The sequence below is a fragment of the Larus michahellis genome, chromosome 5, assembly GCF_964199755.1.
Source record: "Larus michahellis chromosome 5, bLarMic1.1, whole genome shotgun sequence".
In the NCBI taxonomy this organism is placed as follows: Eukaryota; Metazoa; Chordata; class Aves; order Charadriiformes; family Laridae; genus Larus; species Larus michahellis.
Window position 1 is genome coordinate 70765692 of NC_133900.1, and position 20878 is coordinate 70786569.

Consider the following 20878-nt stretch of genomic DNA (forward strand, 5'->3'; position numbering starts at 1 on the left):
TGACGTCTAGGTGGTGACCATCTGTATGTATTTTTGTATCCTTAGCCTTCACCCTCCATAGCTCACTGAATCCCATGATCCCAGTATATAGTACAGTTTTGAACCCTTCCTAGAGGGATTTGGAAGTGTCTGTGTACCTTCCTTCACTCTTGTAATGTCAGCAGTCTGCCACTGCTTCATCCATACACAACTCAAAAGAGGGTAGTGGAATTTTCTCAGCTGAAGTTTGTCAGAGCCACAGACGGTGCAGGATAAGTCTGTTGTTCCTGGGGAAAAAAAGAAATAGGGGATTTGGCATAAACACCCCTTTTGTCTTCAGGGTAATCTCTGTAGAACTTAGTGTGCTATTCACACGCACTCCAATAATATGAAGTTTAAAAGGGGAAGCTAAAGTGAGTTTTAGAAACTACTTTCCTCTTCAAGTTCAACAGAATCTCAGCATAAATGGGTCTTGCCAGAAGTAACTTCTGTATACAAAAATCAGAGACCTGGAAATGATTCTGATATCAAGAACTCTTAAAACAGAATTTTATCAAATATTCAAGTAAAAAGGAGACATCGCCCCTGTCATGTTTGGCATTTTCTGTTTGAGAGAAAAATGTATCGTTTTGCCAACCATTACTTAGTTGTCAGACTGTCTAGCTCAGGTGTCCAGTTTGTATCATAAAAAAAGATTATTTTTCCTGTAATACCAAGTAATTGAAATTATCAATAATAATTGTTTCATATTCTTGGGGTTTGCTATTGCTTTCAAAGTGCTTCACTCTATCATATAAAATATCTTCCCCTTTTCTGTGGGTTTTTGTCCAAGTTTTGGACCAATTTGCTATTTGTTTTTAAGTCACATTAAGAGAATGGGGTGATACTGCCACTCTGCTGCAGCTGTACAATTGTTACTACAAGCATTAACTAAACAGTTTTAGGAAATAAGAAAACCATGACTTAATGCTGACTGCTTTTATCTTATGGATGTATTTATTATTTTTTTTTGCTTACAGGTTGCACCATTGTGCTTAGGAAGAGCTGGAGCATGTGTGGTGACTGTGAAACTGTAGATTGTCTTCTCTATGAAGGTGACATTCTCCTCCATAGACTCAGATGATTTCTTTTTTCCTCAAGAAAACTACCAGTGCACCAGTAAACAGGAGGTGCAGACAATCTGCCACCGCAAAGTGTTTGGTCTCAAGCTAACATGTACATGTTGTTCTTACGGACCAGTATTAAGCACTTTTTTCAAAAAGTCATCTTTGTTATCCGTATGTTACAAGAATTCTATTTGTAAGAAAATCAGCTGCAACCAGTCAGTTGCCAGCAGAGGACTTCTGTTTAGGAAGTGCTGAGAAATGAGTGAACTCATTAGTGAAGTCACTATAATAATCAAGTGTTACAGATCTAGGACCTTGATCCACCAAACATGCAGAGGAACGATACTATAAATGATATAATTTGAGTCTATATCTGGGTGAAACAAGTTATAGCATTGGACCCCATATATTTAATTTGCCTATAATAAACATGTTTGGCTAGAGCTGTCTGAGCTATTACGACGCAGGCTGACATACCAATGCAAGCCATTGTAAATGGCAGGCGTAATGCCTGCCTTGGAAATGAAGTTGTGTATTTGGTGAATCTTTTGCACTTTTATCATCATTCCTAGTTTAGCAAACTTTTTATTTAACCAAAGCCTTATTTTAAATATTGTCTTATTATGCTAACAGAAATCTGCTATTTAATAATTTCTGCTGGAGATTTTTGACATCCAGTGTACTTTTTGGATTTTCTAAGTTTTTACATGAGATGCAGAACATGGTAACTTTTTCTCTACTTTGATTCTTATATTTACTTTGCTATTTTTAAGGAAAAATCTATAAGCATGAATTATTGGAAGAATTCTAAAGTGTGATTAAAAGCTAACCGATTTAAGTTTAATATTTGCACTTTGGAATTTTTTAAGCATTCCATTACATCTAGGCTAATTACATTTTTACATGAGGCTTTGCACTGATTTGAAAAGTATAATTTTCTAGGATGAAGCAATTGTCTATCTTTCCAGTAAGGTTACTTCCGAACGTAAAGGGCCGAGTCCTGCAAGATGCTTAACTGCCACCAGTTAAGCATGTTCAGCATTTTACAGGAGAGTTATGTGTGCCTCGCAGGATTACATCAAATTAGTTACCTTATTTAAGTTACCTAATTTGTTAATTTTAAATTTTTATAATTTGCCTTTCGTGAGCCCTATGCTGTTACACAGAATTGCTTTGAACGCTCAGAATGTTCTCAGAAAGTCTTTTTGTATTTGCTTTTCTGTGCCTTGTTCCTTACGTTTTCCGAACAGTAGGTAATACCTGTGTGTTTGTAACAGAAAATGGGAAGATGTGAGCTCATCGAATGTTTTTTTTTCAAAAGTTTGAAGCGTCTGATACCCAAAGTCTTTGTACATTTGTAATTTTAAATGTATTAATGCTCTCAGTGAACTATTTATTGTTTTAAAAGAAATTACTAAGAAGTGAAACTTTGTGATGAAACTTGCACTGTTTGCAACTGAATACAGCTGAACTTGAACGCAGCATTGCCGGGTTAGCGCCGTTTTTCTCTAGCTTATAGAAAATGGAGGGCACCCGTATCCCCCACTTCACAGGTCCCATTAAGAAATGGGATTTTTACTGCTCCTCTTTCTGGACTTCTAGCTTTAGAAGGACTGTCTTTTCCTTTCAATTCTTCAAATACAAGCACTTATCTTTTCTGGAGGCGGTGGCGTTACACACCTCTCCCTCAGGACTCCTTCCCCCCCCTCCCCGAGGCTCCTCCGGCCTCGGCGCCGGAGGGCGGGGCCTGTTGCGGCCCGGCGCCTGGGCGTCGTCTCCCCATTGGTTGCGGGGCGGGGGTCCGCCCCCTATTGCTCATGGCACTGCCTTTGCTCCGCCGTCGCCGGGGTGACGGCCACGCCGCGGACGGGCGGGGTCTGTGGGTGCCGCGCATGCGCTGTGGGGCGCTGCGCAGCGAGCGGTGGGCGCGATGAAGGTGAGTCCCTTCGGCCGCCGTACGCGGCTGGAAGGCAGGGGGGGTGGCGCGCCGGGAAGCTGCGGCCCCGGGGCGGCGGGCCGTCGTGGCCGTGGTCCCCCTCCGCCCTGCATCATCCGGGTCAGGGGCGTCGAGCGGGGCTCGCGACGGGCGGGCCGTGCGTGCGGCCTGGGGAGGGGATCGCGGCGGGAAGCGCCCGAGGGTGCTGGCCTCCTCAGGGGAACCACGGCCCCGCGAGGCTCTGGCCGGGCTGGTTCTTCCCGCGACAGTTACCTGAGGCGTTGCCTCGCCCTAGGCCGTTATTGCCGGGTCTCTTGCCTGCTCTGCGCCTTCACGCCGGCCCTAGTAGTGGAGAGGGGTGCGAGGAGCCCTCCTGCCTCGGGCGATGGCTGGATGGTTGGGCCAAAAATAAAGTTTTCTGCTCAAACCCCTTGGGGGGGTGTTAGTTTATGCGTTACTGTACAGGGGGAGTGTGAAGAGCTGGAGCTTGCCTGCCCTCCCACAATGATTTTCTTTATTGTTGATTTATCACAGATTTTATTAAATTTTTTTTCAAAATCAAACATAACTGTCAGGTGGTTTTTGTGCCTTTGTCACGTGGTGCTCATAATTTTACACTCTCTGTGAGTAAAATACTAATTCAATGCGAAGAATGCCTCAGTTAAGGTTCACCCAGAAGGTCTGGGAACCTTTGGTGAAGAGTTGAGTGAGCCTGCCAGGTGTTTGGTGACACCAGGTGCTGGTGTTTATCTGATGACATGGGAGGGAAAACATCACCATATCAAGCTGTGAAACAAAGTTGTGGGCTTTATCTTACACCTAAATTCCAGAAAAATCTGTGCAGGTAGTGTGCAAGGAAAAGGAATTTGAGACACTTTCTTAGACAGAAGTTGGAATCTCTCTTTACAGTTGAGTAGTTTTGAGGACTTAGCTGTTAAGACCCAAAATAGTTACATATCTTTAAAAGAGTAGATGTTGACCCTTCTGGTTTCACAAGCTAAGGATGCTTTCTGGTCCCAGAGTTTTCCATGATATTTAGAGAACTGAACATTCTGGTCTTTGGACGTAAAGGGGAGAGTCTCTTGCAATTTTTCCAGTAACTGTGTAAGAGAAAAAACAATAGTTGTGATGGAGTCACATTAGTTCTCAATGCAGACACCCAGCACCAGAAACTTAGATTTTTCTGGCATAAACCAGAAGATTTTTCTGTGGAATTTTGGTACTTTGTTGCATTAGAATCCCCCAGAAGTTGTGTTTGAGGGAAGAAGAAGTTGTTAGAGGAAGAGAAGTTGTGTTTTTCCTCACAGTACTCACAGTTGCTAACATGTTAGGAAGTTGTTTATTGTTAAATGCTTATGATTTTAAGATATATAATTTCCTGTTCTTTTTTGTCCCCCAGCAAGTATTCAGTCTATTAGAAAAATCTTGGTCTGGTTCCCCTGTGCAGTTTGCTTGGCAGAAAACTTTGGGAAATTTCCTTGCTGTAACAGGGTAAGATTACAAATATTTACTGCATTTGTCTATAGAAATCACTGATGAAGACAGGGAATTATTCCATATGTTAATCTTTTTTAGAGGTGATCGTGCCGTGAAAATTTTTGATCGTCATGGTCAGAAAAGAAATGAAATCAGCTTACCAGGGTAGGTACTAAGATGGGCTTAAATTATTTTCTTTGTTGTTTTCTTTAAAATGCTTCTCTTCTGGTGAGGTGCTTATACAATGTGAGAACTTTGTAGGAAGAGATACCATCTCCAGTGAACATACCTGGAAAAGAAGACAAACTGGCGAGCATGTATGGAATCTCAGACAGTAAAAGCTGAACTCATAGTACAAGCTATCAAGAATAGTCAGAAAAATATATTCTCCTATCCAAAGCACTCATTATTAGTAGGAGTTATTATCTGCTTCATTAAAATGTTAGAAAAATATCTACCATATTAAGAAAGAACATAATGAGGTTGTATACGATGTATCTGCATCATGCTTGTTGAAACAGCATTCTTGCTACTGTCAGTTTTCTAGTAATTAGTTATTGTAGCCTCATGAGGAAAGATGTTATGCGTTTGGTTTAGTGCTTTTGCTTATGTCACTGGCATAACGTATACATTGGCATTTTTACTTTAGACCACGAGTCTACTTCTGAAGTGAATCTCACTGTTTTTCCTGCTTATCATACTTTGGTTCGCATCACAGAGTGGTGTTGGAGTGTACAAACTGGATTCCTTCCAGATGATATTTTAAAAGTGGAGTACTTTAGAAGATGCAGTCTAACTGCTAAAAGGCAATCAGTTCATAGGAACAGGCCAGATATGGCCTGGATATGGTTCTCCCCCTCAGGCCAAACTTTGCTTCTTTATTTGTTGGTTAACTGTTAACCAACTGCAGTTGTTAACTGCTAGACCTTTCTTGCATAAGAATGGAGTTCAGAATGTCAAATATTCTCTGCTATAATCATTGATGTTATAAGCATCCTCTTACCATTATGTTGATAGAACTTTTGTTTACTACTTATCAATCTGTGTGTTTCCCTATTTCTTTATTTTTGTCTTTGTTATTCCTGCTCTGGAGGTTCTGATTGACTGTTATATATTCCTGAATGTGTTTTGGGAATAGACCATATTTATTCTCTAGTATAAACTGCTAAGGTTTTAAAAAGAAAGAGAGGAGAAACTGGAACTGAAGGCTTACTGAATTAGTTTATAGTAATGTATATTTCAGTAGGACACTTCTGAAATTGCTTGCATTAGGAGTTTTCATTTTTTGGTAATGAGAGTGAATTCTTTTCATAGAGATATCTTTTTAACCATAAACTATCAACGTATTTATTTAGAAAGAAAAGAGTGGTCTCAGATGGCATAGGTTCTTAGTCTGCAGTATATGGTGCTTTAAATAGGTGTTGTAAACAACGCTGTTTCCAATTCACAAGAGACTTGTGGGTGAGTCTGCTGTCCTCTTGGTTCAGGGAACTATTTGCAAGTAGAGGTTTTTCCTGCTTCTGCACAGGTTTCTTGTCCAGGTTCGTTATGCTTGTTGAACGGAGAGAAAAATAATTCCAACATTGAATAGCCTCTGACAAAGTAGAACCTTACAAGGGATTTTCACTGTCTCTTGAAAATCAAGGTGACAGTATTTCCAGTACTAGAATGTGGGTAGCAGTCTGTTTTTTATGACCTTCCTTTCAGCCTCTGTCATTTAGATGAGATTTGAGTAAGGGTGTGGTTGCTATAAAAGTCATTTTACTTGACAGATAAATCTGCAATCTGTCATGGGTTTGTTTGGGAGGAAAAAGGAAGGACAGGGACTGGCTGTTTCTGTACACTTACAAACATATTCTAACATTATTAGTGAAAGTCTTTTTTTTTTTTTTTTTCCTTCAGTAACTGTGTTGCTATGGACTGGGATAAGGATGGAGATACTTTAGCAATAATCACAGACAAATCTAGTGCTGTATTTCTGTGGGATGCGAACACAAACAAAACAAGCCAAGTAGACAGTGGCATGAGGTAAGAAAGTTTATTTTAAAGTGTGCATTTGAAGACTTGGACCACCGTGGCTTGTTGTTTTGGAGGCTATATTGCAAACACCATCTTTTTATTGGAGCCTTCCATAGCACACATACTGTTAAACTAACGTGCTGCAGTTTGTTGCTAAATTCTTTTTGGTATGATTTGTTGGTTTTGAAACGTTTGTTGTGGGTGGAGATTTTGGGGTTGGTTGGGTTTTGTTTCTTTTTTAATTGTCAATAATGCCCAAGTCCCCAGAGAGCTCCTCTTCAATGTTTCCACTTTGTGGTAGCAACAAGGGTGGGTGAATTTTTTGTGTATATGCACCAGCTACACTTTCTCCAAAGTATTTCACACAAGTAAAAGGGAGCTTAAAAGTAAGGGAAGTGAGTTTAGTGGTCCTAGGACTTTTTCCCCTTAGATTTATAAGGGGACGAATATGCTATTCACAAAGCAGACTGGTTTAGGGTGGGAGGAGATACTTCAGGTGATCCTACTCTAAGGTTCAAATCCGTACCTTTCTGAATTTGGCCACAGACTTAAAACTCTCCTGAGGCCTATGTAACAATCAAGCATTGGGTTAACAAATAAGTTTGGCTTAACAATTAAACTTTTAGTTTCTCTGAATCTGTTCCACTAAACTATTGCACTCTACATAAACGTTCTGTCTGTAGGAAAGAGAGCGGAACTGAATCTGTCCCATGTTTGTTAGGGCACTCACCTGAGCAGAAAAACAGCTAATTTGGGATACTGCCGCTATTTTATTTTCTTGAATTGAGACAAACACTCCTTCTGATTTAACCTTTCATTTCTAAATTTCCTTTGTGTATATTTTGGGTGGGGTTTTGGTGTTTTGTTTTTTGGGTTTTTTTAAGTAGTCAAAGGTACTAAAATTGGAGTGGTTTATCCATTAAATAAAATTATTTATGTTATGTTATGGGGTTATGTTTGTTTCGCAAGGGTGGTTTTTTCCAGATTTAGATTGAAAACTCCATGTCTTGAAGATGGAAATACTCCATCTTTCCATAATTTGTGCTTTGTAAAATTAATTTGGAATATTGGATATTTGGTTATGGGATATTTCCATATGTTACAGCCTGTTATCCTGTAAGTGTATATTGAAACTGAACTTAAACTGTACTGAAACAAAAAATAACTTCTGTGCAATTTATTCCACTCCTGCAAAAGTAAAAGATTTGCCACTTTGCACAAAATACACAATGACTTAACCTATACGTGATTTAATGAAGTTATGTTTTGAAGATTGTTTGTCGGTAGAACGTTAAGTCACATGTTGGAAAACAGTTTCAAAACAAGCAAATGATTGTAGAATCATAGAATCATAGGGTTGGAAGGGACCTCTGGAAATCATCTAGTCCAACCCCCCTGCCAGAGCAGGGTCACCTAGAGCAGGTTACACAGGAACGCGTCCAGGCGGGTTTTGAATGTCTCCAGAGTTGGAGACTCCACCACCTCTCTGGGCAGCCTGTTCCAGGGCTCTGCCACCCTCAGGGTAAAGAAGTTCCTCCTCATGTTTACAAAGATGATGTATGATGTACATACAAATGAGAAATTTAAAGTGGTTACTTCTTTCTACTGTCTAAATTTATATATAGCATTATATAGGCATCCTGTTTAGGTATTTGTGGAGTACTCACTTATTTCTTAGTCGTTACATTTTTGTCATTATTTATTAGTTATTATATATTATCAACAATATGACTTTTTAGCGTAGAAGTTGTAACGATTATTGTTTATAATCTTCTTTTCTGGTGGAATACATCAACTTTGGCATTAAATTTTTGGTAAAAGTTTTAAGTTTTTCCAAGTAGTGGTTTGGGGTTTTTTTGACAGGTCAGTTTTAAACTATAGCTATTTATATAATCAAAGTAATTTATGAAGATGTCTATACGCATTATGTTGTGTGAAGGAATAGACCATGTTGTACCTCCTTTTCATGTGTGAACAAATATTTTGGGAGGAAGAGTAACTTGCCAGTATGCAAGCAAAAAAGAGCATAGAAGGTACTTATCAGAATGGAGTATGTGGTTATTGCAGTTGCTTCATGATCTTTCTCTCTAATATCTGAGGTAAATTGCTTACTGGAGGCAATCTCGCTAGAACAGTATTTATCAATTTAAGTACCTAATCCTTCTTTTGTCACAGTGTTACTGCTTGAGCACTAAGACATATAAACTAAGACATAAAATCAGGCTTTTATGGTGTCTTCCTCTTTCTGAAATTGGAAAAGCACAAACAAAACTCCTCACATGCAAACCAAATATATATTGGAGGTCATTTCATGTGTCAGTTAATATCTGAAATGTGTTTCAAATTGCTATTGCATGCTTACAGTAAAATTTAAAAGGATGGGAGAGGCATTGATGGAAATAACTGCACTAATTAGAAAATTCTAATTAAAATTATTTTGCTTAAGAGGCTTTTTTTTTTAAATGCGGGTTATAGTACTTATCTGTATAACCTTAAATATACACCAGAATAGGCCTTGCTGTATCTGAAACTTCAAGATAAAATGTCTAACTTTCTTATTACATTGACTAGAACTAGACCTATTCACTTGCATTTGACTGAATTCATAGGATTATTGAAGTACAAAAATGAAATGCAGAAAGTGATTGGAAAATTTCACATACCTTGGTGGTATCTTTGAGATTTTTTTAAAGCTGTGTATTTGTCCAAATTACCCATGATTCCATTGAAGACTGTTGATGTTCGCAGACACATTTCCATTTGTACAAGTCTTATTACATTACCTTATGCAACTTTTTGTTACTTTCACTATTTTGTGCACACTTAAATAATTCTGATACTCATTGTAGAGAACATTTGCTTAATTTAAAAATTCTGCTTCTGTATTCATAGAACTTCAAAACAAATACGCAAAACGTTTTTATATGTAAGCACATGAAAGGAATCTCTACTATACAAAGTAAAATTTTTCTTTATTTTAGGGATGCAATGTCTTTCTTATTATGGTCTCGAGTTGGAACTTTACTTGCTGTTGGAACAACAAAGGGAAACTTACTTATATATAACCGGCAGACTTCTCGCAAGATTCCTGTTCTTGGTATGCATTGGTTCGAAACTAAGCTTGCACATGTGAAAGTGGAATTCTGCTAATATACTTAAATTCCTTTTAGTTCTGTGTATGAACATTGAAGTCAAAAACATGCTTATACTCAACTTGCACCTTCTGTTTTGTTGTACTTACCAGAGTAAGCTAAAAATATATGTACACGTACCTGATACTGCCTCGTGGGAAACTTGCGTTACCTTTCTTGCTTTACAGCTTGCAAAGGATTTGTGTGGTTATTCTTGTTTCTAAATTACTTTTTCGTACTGGCTTAGAGTACCTCTGGGCAGAAAGATTTAGGATATAGCAGAGTCCCCAGAAATTTGATGCAAAGACATGGAAGAACAGGGGTTGTGCAAGTTCCTTTAAGGTCAGAAGACTTCCATCTGGGAGTAGTAGATTTAGAAAAAAAAAAAATTACTCTTGAATTTGTAACTGCTCTGATAAATTGTTCCACATTCTGACAGTCTGTCTTTGAGTGGCCAAATAGAGCATATTTCCATCCCAGATTTTTTTTGTGGTTCTGTTCGTTTGTGTTATATAGGTTTCTTTCTTTTTCAGGTAAGCACACTAAGCGGATTACTTGTGGTTGTTGGAGTACTGAAAACCTTCTGGCTCTAGGCGGCGAAGACAAAATGATTACTATAAGCAATCAGGAAGGGGATACTATAAGACAGGTAGTATTTATAACCCCCATTTGATTTTAAGGCGTACATGAATACCCCTGGTTCCCAAGTGACCAGGAGCTTATGCCTTTTCAGTCCTACTGCTTTCAAGGACAAGGGGTCTTTGGGAAAACTCATGTAGGATGAGGGCACATCTAACCATCTGAGCCTCTCTGTTACGCAATGGGATGTATGATATTAGAGTCTCTGCAATTCTGCTGTGGTCCTGCCTAAACATGCTTCTCTCTCATCCTTGATCCTGATCTGTAACTGTTACAAGAGGATCCTATGAGTGCAGTCTTATGTTGACTTCCCCAGTAGCAGCACAGGACCGCTCTCGCATGACTTTATAAGATCTTCATGATACACTTTTAGTGTTGGTTTTGCTTTAGGTTGGTTAAACAAAGATCTTGCCTCTGATGCGCAAAAATTACTGCTAGGCTGGACCTCCGTTGCATTCTTGAGAAGATGATTCCAGTGCTTCCTCCAAGTACACTCAGACTGTCTAATCAAGCATTCTGTTTGTTTACACACATCACAGTCCTTCCAAGAAATGACAGTTGCTGCATAATATGCAAAATAATATAATTCACTTTTTTAACAATGAACAGTTTTTTACTCATGATTTTCAAAGAACAAGTCTTTCATAGTTCATTTCATATGCTTCCATCTGTATGTTTGAGGATCACCATTGGAGAAGAATACCCTAGTAAATCTATTAGGGTTTGTCTGTGCTTTAAACTAGCTGGCTTAGGTAGTAGAAGCAATGTAGCTGAGACAGCAGACACCTAAGCAAGGCTTATTTAAATTATATGCCTTATTCTTGCTTTTCCTTCTTTGAATTTGCATTGGAGTGACCTTGTTTGTACTGCTTCAGTTACTACTGTCTGTATAATCAAGTTTGCTGATGACACAAAGCTGGGGGGGGTGGCTGGCACACCGGAAGGCTGTGCCACCATACAGAGACCTGGATAGGCTGGAGAGTTGGGCAAAGAGGAACCTTATGAAATTCAACAAGGGCAAGTGTAGGGTGCTGCACCTGGGGAGGAATAACCCCCCGCACCAGTACAGGTTGGGGGCTGACCTGCTGGAGAGCAGCTCAGCTGAAAGAGACCTGGGAGTCCTGGTGGACAACAGGATGACCATGAGCCAGCAATGGGCCCTTGTGGCCAAAAAGGCCAATGGCATCCTGGGGTGCATCAAGAAGAGTGTGGCCAGCAGGTCAAGGGAGGTCATCCTCCCCCTCTACTCTGCCTTGGTGAGGCCGCACCTGGAGTACTGTGTCCAGTTCTGGGCTCCCCGGTTCAAGAAGGACAGGGAACTGCTGGAGAGGGTGCAGCAGAGGGCTACCAAGATGATTAGGGGACTGGAACACCTCTCTGATGAAGAAAGGCTGAGGGAATTGGGTCTCTTCAGTCTGGAAAAAAGACGGCTGAGGGGGGATCTTATCAATACTTAAAAATACTTCAAGGGTGGGTGTCAGGAGGATGGGGCCAGGCTCTTTTCAGTGGTGCCCGGGGGCAGGACAAGAGGTAATGGGCACAAACTTGCGCATAGGAAGTTCCACCTAAACATGAGGAGGAACTTCTTTACTTTGAGGGTGGCAGAGCCCTGGAACAGGCTGCCCAGAGAGGTGGTGGAATCTCCATCTCTGGAGACATTCAAAACCTGCCTGGACGCGTTCCTGTGCAACCTGCTCTAGGTGACCCTGCTCTGGCAGGGGGGTTGGACTAGATGATTTCCAGAGGTCCCTTCCAACCCTATGATTCTATGATAATATCATCTTGCAAGTCTTCTTCCTCATCTGGATCTGTCATCCTCTATTTGGATTTGTGTTTCTAACTGTTTTCTAGATATTTTTTCCAGTATATTCTGTGATAACATGTCATTATGATCCAAACTGTTTTCTCCAACTTTTTCCTTAGTTTTGGTACTAAACGCAATAACAACTCTGTCTGTCTGTCTGTCTATCTATCTATCTATCTATCTATCTATCTATCCTTAACACTAAAATATACAGGGCAGGAATAATGCAATTATTTATCATCAATATTTGCTACGTTAACTGTTGATTTCTCAATCCGAACTTCTTTTTTCAGACCTCAGTGAGCTCAGATCCCAGTGATATGCAGTTCTCAGTTATGAAGACTGATGAAAGAATATCAACCAGGGAAAGCACAGTAAGAAGTCAATACAAAATATTGCAAAAAGCATTAAGCTGATGTTTTAGGGTTTCTGATGGCAACCCTGGTGGGGGCAGGGTGGTCCAGGAAGCCATTTTTCCCTCCTAGACTTAACATTGGGTGTTCAAGATTATTTCTTTCGTTTCCAAAATTTCCTTTAAAGTAAAGCCATACCCCTTTGTTCATTAATGATGTGTTCATGAAAAGTGCAGTGGTTAGCGATACGACAGATAACAGAGCAGTTTTGCAGTGGTAGTCAAAATAATAGATGGAGATGTGTGCAGGGACTTAAAAAAATACATACAATATAAATATAGAACAGTATAGGCAATGTGGCAGATGGAAACGGAGCACTTATGCAACATAGTTAAATTCTCACAGTCACATTTAATCTGTGGAGTATAGGTGTCAAGAAAGAATTTTTCCCCATGTTTACATTGTCAAGGACCTGTAGGAATTTTTTGCCTCTCTGCATGGAGTGAAATGTTTTCTGCTTCCTAGGGAAATTTAATTAACATATTTTGAAAATGCAGGGACTGAGGACTTCAGCCATGATTTCTGCTGCTGCTTCCTGGGGTATGCGATAGCCTAGGCTTTGCAGGTTTTTTATTACAGCTCTCAAGTTTGCTGTAAAAATCTTAGGGAACACTCTGTAATTGTGCAGTTCTGAGTGTTTGTGCTTGGATGGTCTGTCAGCAGCTCTAAACCACATAGCATTTATTGTCTAGGTGTCTGTTGTGGAGGGGCTCGGCTTGATAACGATCACTTCCAGGCTGTTAGTTATGACATCAGAGGAAAAAAACCAACCCTGCAAATTGGATCAAAATAAGTAATCAAAATAAGTTCTAGAGTTAACATCTTGCACTGCAACATAAAATAATTCCTGTAATTTCTTAGAATAGTTTAAGAAATAGTATTTCTTAAATACTTCATCATGAAGCTTCAATGGAATTATAAGCAAACTGTTTTAAAAGGCAGAAAACATTGGGGGTAAATTTAGGTATTATAGATCAAAATTTGAGTTTATAATTCTGGATCAATGGATTTTTAGGTCAACATATGTCTTTTTTTTTCCTCAGTTTGAAAATACCAGCTTTGTATTTAATTCTTCCAGCTCTTATTTTAGGAATAAACCATTGTCTGCTTTTCAGACAAGGAGAGCTGGAACAGAAGGTACTGTAAAATCAATTTGTAAATAGTCCTTCAGAGTACATTTGTCAAAGAATATGGTGAAACAAGCTGCTCCTCCTTGCTTTTTGTAAAATGAGTGTTTTACTTTTGCTTGACAATAACACACATTCTAGTAACAAAAACAGTCTTCTAAAAAACCCCCCAAAGTTCAGCCTGTCTTCCACTATGAAGTCCAACATCTTTATGGGATTAATCAAATAAAATACACTCACCTAGGCTGATATCGAACTGTAAATATTGCATGTTTATTATACACTGAACAGGCTGTTTCTTTTGGAATTATCTTTCTGTCTGAAATCTCAGCAAGTTACTTGAGATAGCAGCATTGTGTGTTAGTCTTTCCTTCAGCCTCCTGGATAAAAATTCTGTGGATCAGAAAAGACATAGTTTGAGTGAGAGTAGTCGAACAGGATAACTCCATGTTACCTGCTGCCTTTTCCTCTGAGGAAATGGAACTGACTTAATGCTGCTTTAGGGAAAAGTCTTGAATTTAAGGTATGTGTTCTGCTGGGCTTCCATTTAGATCCGTGAACCTCTGGCTCACAAGGGGAATATCCTGAAAATCTCTTCCACTGTTGATAAAGATTCAGAATTCAGATCCATGGAATTCTTAAGTATTTTCGAAAATCCTAAATCTCATCTTTTAGTGAAGAGGTAGGGCCTTACTTTAAAGTGGTGCCATTCTTATCGAGTTAATTTTCCTTTTCATTCATTGGCAGGTAAGTGTAGTGGTTGGCAAGAAGACTCTCTTTCTTTTTAATTTGAATGATCCTGATAACCCGATTGATCTGAAATTTCAGCAGCCTTACGGCAGTATTGTAACCTACAGATGGTGAGCAGAATTTCTTAATGAACCATTCTAGTATTAACAAGCTGAAGATTTTACCGGTAGTTCTGATAAATGCTGGAAATGAAATCATATATCCCTTGCTTACACTGGATTTTTCTTGGATGTATTGTAGAGTTTTTAATAATTCTTTTCCAAACACAAAGAAGCCTACGTTTTGTAATTGCTTTACTTGACAATTCAATGGCTATAAAAAAGCAGTATTCTCAAATATAATCGCTGCTGGTATGCCCAGCTTTAGAACACTTAATACTGTTGCTGTCCTGACAGTCGATTAAACTGAGGGTTTTATAGGTTGTTTTTTGTTTGGCTGAGTAACTGATGAAAGAGCTAGGGGTGGAGATGTATCCTTCAGCTAGTTGGTTTACAAAGTTGTGCAAAGTTCTGGTAGCCTCCCTGCTACGTAATCCAATTGGTAATGTTCCTTTGAGGCAATCCCAATCTAGAAGTTTCAACTCTGTACCCAAAAAATAGCTGTACTGTTTGTATATCTTTGAATCATGACACCTTGTCTTTAAATGTCCTTTCCGTCAATGTGGAATTGACATTTACACCCATAGGCTACAACTGTGTAAGAAAATCCATAACATGTCCAACAAGACATACTTGGGCTGTTTTCCTTGCAATTATTTTTTTGCAACTAAGCTGATGAGATATTGTTTGAGTTCATCCTTACGCGCTGTAACTCTTTCTGCCTGAACCTCGTTACTTCTGGTTGACACTATGAAAAGTAAACAAACTATCTGTTCACAAATACAGGTTATAGCTTTGGTAAATCCACTGTGTTTGCTGTAGTATGCCTTAAGTACTGCCATTATTATTTTTAGCATAGCTTTGATGGGACCATGTCAGCCAGAAACTTGAAATGGAAGTTTCCATCTTCTGTCATACTTATGCCAATGAAGATATCAGAGGTCTTTCACCTGGCATCACTGCCATATATTCAGCTTGCTGAAAGTGGTATTATAGAATGCAGAAGAGAGAATATACACAACTTATGAGTAAACTCTGGGCACAAACATGTTTTTATCTTTTAAGAATCTTTGATTGTTCAAACATGTTTTTATCTTTTAAGAATCTTTGATTGTTTTTCCCTTAATCTATTTGATACTATATTGTTCTACATTATTTGTAAATTCCCATTATTTGATTATTTTTCCAATTAAAGGGTGACATTGACAGTTACTCCAGTAGTCTGAAAGAAATGCGTTTTGCATATTGCATAAATAGATCTCTTTTCTTAATTTTGCTTTTTTTGTAACAGGTATGGTGATGGCTACATTATGATTGGTTTCTCACGAGGGTGTTTTGTGGTCATTTCTACACACATTCGTGAGATAGGTCAAGAAATCTTTCAAGCGCATAATCATAAGGATAATCTAAGCAGCATTGCTATATCACAGTCATTAAACAAAGCTGCATCATGTGGAGACAATTGGTAAGTGGTAATTTTATACGTAGAGAATGGAATTCATCTCGCATAACTTTAGCTGTTAGGCATTAAAGCTAGGCTCCCTGAGAAGTCAGCGCAGAGAAGGTGAGATGAATTGCTGTGTGGAACTGCCTCTCTGCCTAAAGTTAGGAGGAGCTAATTTTGACCAAAATGTCTGCAATTTTAATTAACTTTATTGTAAATAATTGTAAACAAGCAAATAATTAAACTCTAGTATAGTTTATTCCTTTTGATTCTCTTTTTCTGCTATGTTACTTGGCTACAAAAATGACCAAATTTCTTTACTGTGATTTATTGATTGGACATAACCATCTGCTTAGCGATAGGAGAACAGTTCATTTAAAGCTGTACTGAGTGTGCTGATATCCTAATATCCTCCTCCCTGGTGTTCGGTCTTACCTGCAATCTAGACAAAAGTATAAATGTGTAAGCAATTAAGGAAAAAAATATTTAGAGAGACTGTACTTTTTCCAAAGTGTGTTGTGCATACAATAGAGTATCTCCTTTAGCTCCTTATCTTCTACTCCCTGATTCTGTAATGTTTGAATTCTCCAGGGGAAAAAGGAGCTGAGTGATGGTAGGAGACTGTTCTGTGTGTCCTCAGTTCTATGACCTTCACAGGCTGCTTGTTTATGACACTTGCACATCAAGAGTGGTATAACTGAGCAAAACACAGTGCAACTTGAAGCACTTCAGCTATTGTACAATAAGTATTATCTCTTTAAGGGATTCTTTAGCATATATTGAGTAACATGACAGCATAAGTAAACTCTCACTCTGTCCTTTTTTATGTGAAGCAGGATTGAAAGCTATTTTTTTCCATCTGTGTTTCAAGCAGTGTTTGTCCACCAGGAATGCGTTTTTAACCTAACCTGTGTTGTAACAGTGGGAATAACATTGCATGTTTCCCAGCCCTGAGTTCTTTCAAATTGGATGAATTGTGCCTTTTCCTCAAATTTTAGTTCTCTGAGCAAATCTTTTTGTACAGTCATAGTGATAAATTGTTTAGAGTGATGGATAACAATGAGCATGTGTTGCTCTTCAGGAAACGGAAAGCATTTTGCATTTGCGCTCTGTTTTTTGCTCCACTAGGCTGTCTTGGTTGGCTTGGGTTGGGTTTCTTACAGTTTATGATGACTGAGATTTATATTAGTGAGAATGACTGTTTATTTTGTTTTAGCATTAAAATCCATGATCTGTCAGACCTGAGAGAAATGTATGCCATAATAAATTTGGATGATGAAAACAGAGGTACGTTAACAGTCTCCATGAGGATAGAAATTTTTACAAAATAAGTAAAACAGAATTTTGATGGTGACTTTACATGACTGAAAGTATTGGTGTTGGAAAACCTGTGTAAATATAAAATTTATCATAAACTCCTCCTTTCCAAACTTGTGTTTATAAGGTGACCCATAGCAAAATGGCAACATATTTTTTTTTTTTCCGTTCAGAGAAGAACGGCTCTCAGAATATTTGGTATTTTGGTTTTTTGAATCTGTAATACAGTATATTCAGATTACTAAAATAATATACTGAACTGGTTTCTTCTTCTTTCCATGTTTTTTTTTGGTGGATGAGGGGTTTTTGTGCTTTTTAGCATCTCTTGTGCTAACATACGATACCTAATCTGTTCTCATCCTGATATACAGGATTAGTGCCTGTGGCTTCCAGAACATTGTTACAAGACTATGTTCTTGGGTAATGAGTTACCACCATTATCTCCTCTTGCAGTGTCTGTAAATACTTCAGTTATTTTCAAGTCTTCACTCTTAGGAAGATGCTAAATTAGTAAATTACGGGTTTGGTTTGAGTGATTCCAGTTAATCTCGGAATTATATTAATTGTTTCTTGGTTTTAGTAGTTAAAAAAAGGAATGATTTTTTAAAAAAAAAAACTTGTGAATGTTTTAGGTGTAGATCAGCTGGCTTGGACAGATGATGGACAGTTGTTGGCAGTATCTACACGAAGAGGTTCCCTCCATGTCTTCTTGACGAAGCTTCCAGTCCTTGGAGATGCTTGCAGTACTCGGATTGCATACCTCACTTCGCTTCTTGAAGTTACGATAGCAAATCACGTGGAGAGAGTATGATAACCTCTTCCTTTTAAACTTCATTAGATATAAGTAAAGTAAGTATTAATAGTGGAGGAAAATTGTTTTATTTTGTTTTGTTTTCTTACAGGAGCTACCAGTCACAGTCTCTGTTGAAGTAGAGCCCAGTTTTGTTGCTATTGGTGTTTATCATTTGGCTGTAGGAATGAACAATCGGGCTTGGTTTTATGCACTTGGAGAGAATAGTAAGCATAAATTTAGTTCTCTTAAAACTACTGCATCATTGTGCCTTGTTTTATGAATTCAGTATTGTGTTTAGCAGTTCTGGACGTTTCCCATTGTACAATAATAACCTGAATTACCATATGGTCCTGTTAAGACCAGATAATAATTTTCACAAACTGAAGCAGTTATGACTACGCATAGTAAATAATAGAAATAAAACTTCAGGTTCAAGGTATTGGTAATGAAACGTAGAATGTTTCTTTTTTGTTTTTTTTTCAGATCATGTTGTTAACCAATGAAGGACTTTTAGGGTTTAGAGATGTTATTTGACCGTGTCTTTAAATACTAATTTTGGCAAAGTACCTTGTGACTATATGAGGGTTTAAATTCTAAGTTTGGTAGGTGTTCATGTTCTTTGCATGGGGTAAGGTAAAATTGGTTATGCTACGTCCAAATTTTAGACAGTGGACTTAAAGGTTTCCTGTCTCTCTAAGCATCATCTTTTTTGACTAATAATAAATTAATCAAAACTGTGAAAACACAAGAGTTTCTCTTGTACTTTCTAACCAGTTTTCTGACTGCTAAGAAAGTCTCTTAAGCATGACTTGTCCCCTCTCTGCTTAGTTATGAGTTTTTCACATCTGATTAGTCAACTGCAAATTTAGATGGTGATGAGTGAAGGCCTACACAAAATCAAAATATTTTTACCTTTTCTTTTCTGTTTGTATCCTTTAGATGTTAAAAAGCTTAAAGATGTGGAGTACCTGGGGACAGTAGCAAGTATGCACCTTAATTCCGATTATGCCGCTGCTCTCTTTGAGGGTAAAGTCCAGTTGCATATGGTAAGAGCTCTGGCAATTTGGAGTGCTGAACTAATGAGTTGATCTAAGCTGAACAAGTTAATGTAATTTTAAAAATGAGAGAAAATGGAGTGATCTCTAGTTAACAGAGGTAAAAATTAGAAATTCTTTAGAAATTTTTTGCTGCCTAATTAAAATATAAAGCTGAGTTCCTGTAAACTTTAGAAATACAACCTAGTCTACAACAGATGAAGTAAAAGTGTTTCCTGAGTGAGCTGTTTAACAAGTTTTATTTTAAAAGTCTCTGTGGGAACATGACAGAAACAGGTACTGGGCTTTTAAAAGATGCACGTGCAGTTTGTTTTCATTCATTTCCTCACAGTTTGATACAGGCAAAACTGTGATACGTGATTGTTAACAATGAAGTTTTTCAGTTCATTCTCTTCTTTATTATTTAGATAGAAAGTGGAGGTTTGGATGCTCAGGAAGAACGAGAAACTCGACTCTTCCCAGCAGATGATGATAAATACCGAATTTTGTGCCATGCTTTAACTAGTGACTTCCTCATATATGGTACAGATGTGAGTATTACTTCTGTTTTTAAGGATCTTTTTAGATGAAATATTTTTTTATCTTAATTATTTGGATTATTACTCATGTTTTTAGCAAAAAAATTGTGCTTCCGAGAAGTTTAGAGTGGATTATTTTCTATGCAAAAACTTTGAACAAATACAGCCAAAATTGCATTCAATTACCTTTACTGTTGCATTTGTATGAGATGCGTTGGCAGGAAGATTAAGTTTTGCTTTTACTAGCATTTGTTGCAAAACACTGATTTTAATAGCAGAATTTAATTCTGTCACAGTAGTGAGAGGGCTGACCATCAAACTGTCTTCCAGATATAAGAAAAAAATATAACACTTGCCTTGCAAATTTGTTAGTTTAGGTGATGTGATTGATGTGGACAAAAAGGTAATGAGGTAAACAAGTATGATAGCATAAAGTCTTGACTTACTATTGGAAGCCTTTACCCAAAGAGAATTTTTCTTAGGTGTTTCAACAAAGATAGGAATTAGGAGGGCACTGAAGAAGGATCTGAATATGCGTATGGATTTTTCCGGAGATTTTCCTATGCCTGAGGGGTAGCTTCTTTGCTTTTAGTATTTTCTGGCCCTGGGAATACAGGACACATTTGGCATTGTAGTATTGTGCTCTTTGTGGCACAGACTGAAGTATTCCAGAGGAAAGGCAGAATCACTATTTCTGGTGTTATCACTGGCTTAATAACTTCAGTGGTTTTGCAGCAGTTGAGTACTCAGTACCTAAACTGGTACTGATAAATTTGAAGTACTAAATTTGCAACTGACCAATTTGATGTGTCCGAATTTTACAATTGAATTCAAAAGCCGCCTTTTACTTTCAGTGTTCTTTGTGCAACACTGATCAAAAGGTAGTGTTAATCATAAAACAGTTTGATTGGGTTTTCCTCCCGAATTAGGTATATCTGTTCTTAAGAATTGGTGGTTCTTCCTTGGAGGCAGCTTTGAACATTTAGCTTCGCTCAGCAGCAATGCAGGCATTTCCCCTGTTTAGAGAACTGCACAGTAAATGCAGCTTGTCTCCACAAAGCAGAGTGAGATAAACAACAAAAACAATAGAAACCCCCTCAAAACTCCAGCTTCTTTCCTCACCCTCCAGAAAGCCTCAAGTTTTCCTATCCTGTCCAAAACCAAAACCATCTGTGAATGAAGAAGGAAGCCAAAAAAACAGCTGGAAGTATTTTTCTTTAAACAGTCTTTATGCTCAGCACCCTAAAATGGGAGAAACTACAACCAATTTAAT

At 38.2% G+C, this 20878-nt stretch overlaps 2 protein-coding genes across 11 annotated transcripts in view; both read left to right on the forward strand.

Annotated features, from left to right (window-relative positions):
* Positions 1–2566, forward strand: part of KLHL5 (kelch like family member 5) — a 62060-nt gene extending 59494 nt beyond the window's left edge. For all 6 annotated transcript variants that reach the window (XM_074587824.1, XM_074587820.1, XM_074587821.1 and 3 more), the window contains one exon: positions 999–2566. In XM_074587824.1, the coding sequence (XP_074443925.1) occupies positions 999–1055 (57 nt within the window). In that variant the 3' untranslated portion in view covers positions 1056–2566. The remainder of the gene's footprint in view (positions 1–998) is intronic.
* Positions 2567–2924: 358 nt separating this feature from the next.
* WDR19 (WD repeat domain 19) overlaps positions 2925–20878 on the forward strand; it is a 47629-nt gene continuing 29675 nt past the window's right edge. For 2 of the 5 annotated variants that reach the window (XR_012587089.1, XM_074587826.1), the window contains exons 1-14: positions 2925–3021; positions 4421–4512; positions 4597–4662; positions 6400–6525; positions 9498–9613; positions 10181–10296; positions 12384–12464; positions 14378–14490; positions 15770–15943; positions 17139–17209; positions 17872–18044; positions 18142–18256; positions 18972–19078; positions 19495–19617. Coding sequence is in view for 4 of the 5 variants with exons in the window: in XM_074587826.1 (XP_074443927.1) it covers positions 3016–3021; positions 4421–4512; positions 4597–4662; positions 6400–6525; positions 9498–9613; positions 10181–10296; positions 12384–12464; positions 14378–14490; positions 15770–15943; positions 17139–17209; positions 17872–18044; positions 18142–18256; positions 18972–19078; positions 19495–19617 (1479 nt within the window). In the remaining variant the exon portion in view is untranslated. Of the gene's footprint in view, positions 3022–4420; positions 4513–4596; positions 4663–6399; positions 6526–9497; positions 9614–10180; positions 10297–12383; positions 12465–14377; positions 14491–15769; positions 15944–17138; positions 17210–17871; positions 18045–18141; positions 18257–18971; positions 19079–19494; positions 19618–20878 lie in introns of those variants that run through there. The other 3 variants (XM_074587827.1, XM_074587829.1, XM_074587828.1) reach the window with 3 other exon arrangements.